The sequence below is a fragment of the Strigops habroptila genome, chromosome 4, assembly GCF_004027225.2.
Source record: "Strigops habroptila isolate Jane chromosome 4, bStrHab1.2.pri, whole genome shotgun sequence".
Classification (NCBI taxonomy): domain Eukaryota; kingdom Metazoa; phylum Chordata; class Aves; order Psittaciformes; family Psittacidae; genus Strigops; species Strigops habroptila.
The window spans coordinates 78,589,604-78,596,377 of NC_046358.1; the positions used below are offsets into that span (position 1 = coordinate 78,589,604).

At 43.9% G+C, this 6,774-nt stretch overlaps 1 protein-coding gene across 1 annotated transcript in view; it reads right to left on the reverse strand.

Moving 5' to 3' along the window:
- CCZ1 (CCZ1 homolog, vacuolar protein trafficking and biogenesis associated) overlaps positions 1-6,366 on the reverse strand; it is a 15,039-nt gene extending 8,673 nt beyond the window's left edge. The window contains exons 1-6 of the mRNA XM_030484340.1: positions 6,144-6,366; positions 4,201-4,298; positions 3,980-4,073; positions 3,808-3,882; positions 2,799-2,846; positions 2,118-2,201 (exon numbers count right to left, since the gene is read on the reverse strand). Coding sequence (XP_030340200.1) covers positions 2,118-2,201; positions 2,799-2,846; positions 3,808-3,882; positions 3,980-4,073; positions 4,201-4,298; positions 6,144-6,248 — 504 coding nt within the window. The 5' untranslated portion in view covers positions 6,249-6,366. The remainder of the gene's footprint in view (positions 1-2,117; positions 2,202-2,798; positions 2,847-3,807; positions 3,883-3,979; positions 4,074-4,200; positions 4,299-6,143) is intronic.
- Positions 6,367-6,774: the final 408 nt, after the last annotated feature.

Here is a 6,774-nt window from a genome sequence, read left to right on the forward strand (position 1 = left end):
AAGTTCTGCTTGTATGACATAAAACCTTCGGGGATTTATGTCATACATAAATGTCTGGGGACAGACCTTAGGAGGGCCTATAGCGACAGGACAATAGGACAAGGGGTAGTGGTTTTAAACTAAAAGAGGGGAGATTCAGAATAGATACAAGGAATAATTTTTTTTATGATGAGGGTGATGCAACCCTGGCACAGCTTGCCCAGAGAGGTGGGAGATGCCCCATCCCTGGAAACATTAGGTCAGATTGGACAGGGCTCTGAGCAACCTGATCTGGTTGAAGATGCCCCTGCCCATGGCAATGCCCAAACCATTCTATGACTCTGCATGTGCGTGTGTGATTCCAGCTCTCAGCTTGCTATTACTTAATCATAGTGACAAAAGCTTTTAAATCTAGCTCAAGGTCTTTTGAGAACGTAAGAAAGCACAGCTTATCTTACTAACACTCAATTTCAGAAGTAAGTTTGTAGAAATATTAGTGCATAAATCCATGAGCTTTCCATATGTAAAGGAAAAGATAGTTTCTATTATTCTCCTTCACAGACTGTAACCTTTACCAAGAGATTTCAAATGCACTATTGAGTGCTTTGCTCTGTGAAAGATGAGTTATCCAATGGCTCCCTCTACAGTCATTTCACATTACCAAAAACCAGAAGAAATACTTACAAACAGTATCACAGATCTTTGTCACAGTTTATAATCTAAGCCTCATTTCCTTTCAGTTTCAGTGCAGTTCAAGCCTGCCAGCAACACTGAATGAATTTGCTAAATTCATTCCATAGCAGAACAACTTGCATGACCAAACTTTTTAAGCATTTCTAATTCCCCAGTGAAAAAAAGAAACAACTGTTCCTCAGATTTCTTTCTGTAACACAAATCTATAGTCATTACTGTTTTATCTTCAGTAGGAACTTCCAAGAAATTCAATGTTTTGAAGATAAAAATCTATTACATTTTTGCCATGCTCTTTTTTATTCAGTCTGGACAGAAGTATACACCAGCTAATCAAGTACTTCTGGTGCCAAGTGGTCATTCTAGAGTCTACAACAGTCTTACCAAAAAAAGGCAAAACCCCACAAGCAAAGCCTGTGCTTTTGTTTACACTGTCACATTGTGTTACTTTAAAAACCTGTTAAGAGAACAACATTTTAAACACCAGTATTATAGTGTCTACACGCCATCATTATCAGAGATATCAATATTCACATCTCTGCCACAAGAGAATTAACTGCTGACAGCAGTCCTCTGTTTCCATCCACAAGAAAAATGCGGGCAGGCAGACATTGAATGCCATCCTGTACAGTGGGATGAAACTCTTCAGGTAGGAACTCCAAATTCTGCCAGACATGACTATTCAGTTGCTTTATGTGAAAAATACCTGAATAATATTTGATTTTTTGCTCAGAAATGGGGTTTGCTTTCCATCCTTTCACTAACACAGTAGCTTTTGAAGACTGAAATTAAAATCTGAAGACTAGTTATAACAAAGGCAGGATTTCCTAAAAGCTTATCAGGCACGACTACTAATTCCACACAGGGGGTGGAGGAACTAGGGGAGAAGTTAAAAATTACAGCTATCCATTACTTCAGAGTTCTGTGGGACTTTTAAGTCTGTGCATGCAGGTTATGGAATCTCCATCCCTGGATATTTCCAGGACTCAACCAGCCAAAGCCCTGTACAGTCTAGTTGAATTCAGTGTTACCCTAACTTTGAGTAGAAGCCTGAACTGGATGACTTCTCCAGATTCCTTCCAACCCAAGTGATTCTGCAGCAGTTACTTAAGTAGGTCTGCACAGATTGTTATCACATTAATAACCAATTCAAATGTTAAAACAGCATTTCCAAAGAACAAACATCATTCCATCAGAAAAAACATGCAACGGCTAAACTGTTCCATCAAGCCGTAACCCTGGAGTTGTGGTTCAACTCCACTTAAAGAACCTACTACATTAGTAGGAAGTCGAAGTCTTTGAAAAAAATGAGTAACCAGATTTTTGGTGTTGGTACTATACCTTTTCTACTGCCTATGTTTTATAGTCACACTACAGCCACTTAAGAGAAGATGTTTGCATTTTATTTCCAAGGCAGAATCACACTATGTCCCTGAAAAATGTCTTACCCGATGGAAGAATTTCTCTAGCCTCTCCTTGAGAACTTTCACACCTCCATCTTCCATGGCTTTCAGGAATGTGCCATTGAAAAGCTAATTGTTAAAAGAGAAAGATCAGTCAGTTGATTAATCATTTACACTAATTTCTTACCACTTGGCCATGAATATAGCTAGATCACAATACAGCTCCTGTTTCTCAGTATTTGGACTCCACAGAGATCCAAATGTACCCCTTCTTTATTGAAAAAACCATCTCTCAGATTTGCAGAGTACAGCTATGTATGGCAGCAGAGGCAACATGAGAAAGGAAACTAAATTCTTTGATGGTAGAGAAATTATTTATGTGGCTTAAGTATCTTACGCACTTGTTTTGTAAAAGCCAGATTCATGGCCTTTTTCCAGTATTGTTTCTCCAACAGATAATATCTAATACAATCAAAATCCAATGCTTAGTAGTGTAGCTGCCCATGAAAGAAGAGATCTGGACTTTGCAAAAACGAGAAAGCTTTTATTTTTATAATAAGCTAATGAACCAGCACAAGTAACTTGTACAGTACAAGCTTTATTATCCTCTTCCATCAACACCATTACAGGTGTTGCTCTCAGAAAGAGATGAGCTTGCACATCCAGATGGTACCATGAGGATCTCTTTCTCTGCCCAGAAGAGGAGCCTGTAGTAATTTACTCTACCTTGTACATGCTGTAGCACTGCTGTAGGACCGAACTATAAACCTTGTCCTGCAGAAAAGAGAGCAGGACATTAGTATAAAGCAGAGGCAGAATTTCAAATGTTTTGGCTGAGCTGGACATAATCTGTTTTCAAAGGGCCAGCAAACACAGGAATTAGAGAAGTCAATCTCTGAAAAGTTAAACTCCATTTTCAGTCACTGTCCAGAAATTTCTTTGCACGTTTAAAATCCTATTTCAATAAAGGAAGTCACTTCCCCCCCTTCAATTCAATTCCAAAAACACCTTCTTAATTCATGTACAAGACATCAGTTACAAATAGTGCCTTTCCCTAACACCAGTGGTCAGTGAAAACAAACTTTATTTCTGAAGAGCAGGTCTTTATTGGGCTAGGATCTCAACCCAGATGAAAAAAAAGGACTGTTTTATTGTTTGTCTGGCAAAATAGAGTGCCTGTGACAGCAATCCTTTTCTTAGAACACAACGAGGAACAGAACTAGTGCACACTGTAATGAATGGAGGCAGCAGAAGCACCGGCTTCAGCTATCATGCCACCTGACCAAATACTCTTCCAGTATACAGTTAAACTGACCTAATGATACTGTAGTTTGGACAAAAAAATCCATAACGATTGAGCTGTTTGTTTTTCCAGATTATTAGCAAAGATTACTAGGAACCTTAAGTAGTAACATGTATACTTAAACCTAATAAAAATACATTGATTTTAGATTGTTGCAAGAACTTATTAAACGGATCCTAAGAATTATGTGCCCATTCCAAGCTAAAAGCTGCATACTTCACTGGGATTGCTATCTGGATAATTCTCTATCTTGCTCTCTTCTTTAAACTTTATTGCTCTTTTTCCATTTATGGAGAGAGAGAGATATATATGTATATATATAAAATCAATTTGGCAGCAATTCAAGATGACTCAAACTAAGATATTTCTGAAGTTACTCTTAAAATACAATATATCCCATTAGAAAACAAAAAAGGAAGAGTTCAGTATTACCAGTAATTCTTCTTCCTGATATTCATAGACTGGCTTTCCATCTTTGTGTTTTTCTATTATGGGATTCCGTACAACCTAGAAAGTGGAACAGGCTGGTATTAGACAATGCAGAATGCATTGAGAACATTGCGATACAATGTTTTAGAAACATGCATATCACATGCATAAGTACCATGACCATCCAGAAGTTTTCTTCAGGTTCATGGAAAAATTGTCTATTTTTCTGCGTATGCAGGGATTTTGCAGGTTTTGTTGGACTGAAGGTCCTGGAAAGAAAGCATGTATGTAGACATAAGTACTTATACACACTCACAAAAAGAAAACATATGACTAGGAAATTTAAACTACTAGTGCTAGTGCTAATACAATGAGCCAAGCCATCAGACTTCATACCTTGTGAATTGTACTATAGCTTCACAGAGTCCCACATTTCTTATTTTTTCATTCTTTTCTACTTCATTTGGGTGATAGAAGAGAATCTTCTTTTCTTCCTAAAATTTGAGAAAAGAATCAAGAATCAATCCATTCTGTTAATGGATTTTAACAGAATCAGACTTAAAGAACACTGGGTTCATGGTTTGCTTTGGGTTTTAACTTTAATCCTTTAAATCCCTAGGCAGAATTTTATCTTGTACCTAAACAGGCTTCTGTAATAACAGATAAAAGGCATATTTAAGCACTTTTAAGCAGTCAGTCGTCCCGAGATATCTCAAAATGCTTTATAAATTGAAGGCTCTTGAAATCATAGGCCCTAGTCACTTCACAGCTAGTTCAAAGCAAGGCTAGCTTCAAAGCCGCTTCAAAGCCACATCAAAGCATGGCTAGCTTCAAAGCTAGCTCAGATTGCTCAGGGCCTCATCCAGTCAAGTTTCAAACATCTCCAAAGATGAAGATTCTACAATCTTTCCAGGCACTGCTCTGCTGTTTGACAACTTCACTATGAAGAATTTTCTCTTTTATCTCATTAGAATTTTGCTTGCTGGACTTCCATTACCTCTGATCCTGTCTCATCACCACCACCTCAAGAACCTGACTCCATCCTCTAGAGCCACCTTTTAGGCAGGTGAAGACAGCCATCAGACCCCATTCCACATCATCTCTTCTCCAGGCTGCATAAATCCAATTATCTAAGGCTCAGCTGGTACATCACAGACTGCAGCTGCCTGACTGATTCAGGGGCCCTCCCCTGGGCTTGCTCCAGTTGGGCAGTATTTTTCCTACTCCAGGAAGCCCCAGAGGAACAACACAGTGTGCACCAGCAGCCTCACAAGTGCTGAGCAGGGGGGAAGCAACCACTTCACTTGACCTGCTAACACACTCTCACTCACACAGCCTATACACTGTTTTCACTGCCACAGAGACACACTGCTGATTCACGTACAAGCTGGTCATTAGGACTCCCTGGTCCTGTTTTGCAAAGCTGCTTTCTAACCAGTCGGCCCCTGGCCTGCCACCATGAACAAGATTATTTCATCCAACATACAGAACTTTGCATTTGCCTTCATTGTGCTCCACAAAGTTTCTGCTAGCCCACTTTCCCAGCTTGCTGAGGGGGCCTCTGAAGAGCAGCCCTGCCCTCCAGCGTATCCCCCTGGTTTGGAGTCACCTGGGGGCTTGTCGAGGGTACACTCAGTCTCATCGTCCTGCTCATTAATAAATGCACTGCCCTGTTCAAAAACTGTTAAAACTGAAGATTATCACGTGAGCCATACAATATGCTGTTATTGACAAGTAGAGACTATAGCTTCTTGAATTTACTTATTAAAGATCACAACAGCAAAAAATACTAGCAATGACTTGAATTTAACCAAGTTGAGCACTAAGCTTTCTACCATGCTCTATCTAACTAGAGAAAATGATTCTCAGAAAAGGTTACTGCATCAGTAAAACGTAGTTACTAACAGACCAGCTCCCCATCTGCAGTATTTTGCGTGCTACCGTTGAAAACACACTCGGTCACTATTCCTCTTTAGTCTGAAGCAGAGACAGGTCCAGACGCGAGTGGCACTAGTCCCTGGCCCCGCTGAAGGCGGCTGATCCCGAGGCTCAGGTGCCGGTAAGGCGGCCGCGGGCAGGGCAGCGCAGGGCAGGGCAGGCCGCAGCTCCCTCCTTCCCAGCGCCGCTCCGCGCCCGCAGACCGCCTTTGTTCGGGGATGCTCCGCGGGGGAAAGCGTTAATCCCGCGGGTACATGCTGCGGCCCAGGCCTCGGAGAGGGACGGCAAAGCCGAGACAACCGCCGCGGGGCCCCCTGCCACAACCGAGGCCGGGACAGAGCCGGCTAGGAGCGAACCTTCCTCTCCACGCAACCCCGGTGCGCAACCCTCGCCTCCGGTACCTCTCCCTCCTTGGGCCCCAGCTTGGGGTTGTAGATGAAGAAACTGAGCAGGGTCGGAGCGAGCTGTTTCTCCTGCCCAGCTCCCCCCGCCGCCGCCGTCGCCATACTGAGCCTGAAGCGAGCGCGCCTGGGGCCGGCAGCCGCCACACACCATCGGGGAGCAGCCCTGGGCCCTCCGCCGGCACCGTCCCCGCAGCACTTCCGCCTTCTCCCCTCGTCCCGGAAGAGCACGGCGCCGGCCAGGAAGCGCTGTCGGGCGCGGCGGGAGGCGGTGCTCCGCAGCGCCCCGCCGGCGGGGAGAGGAACGGCGGGAGGGAGCGCCCGCCTGCCTGTCCCGGGGCAGGCTCCGGCATCTGCTCGGGGGTCTGGGGACTCGTAGAGCTTTGAGGGGCCCGTGGAGTCCGGTGTTCCCTCAGCAAGAGGTTGTGCCTGGTCAGTGAGCCTGAGCCGAGCTGGAGCCTCCCAGCACAGCCCCTCCTGGGCAGCCCCTCTGCGGGCGGGAAGTTGCTGCCGGTGGGACCGGCGGGTGCCGCAGTGCCAAATCACCATTTGACCATCACCTCTTGTGTGCAGAAGGAACGTAGCGCAGTTCAGTTCCCTTCCGATTCGTTCAGAGCTGCCTGGCAGCTGG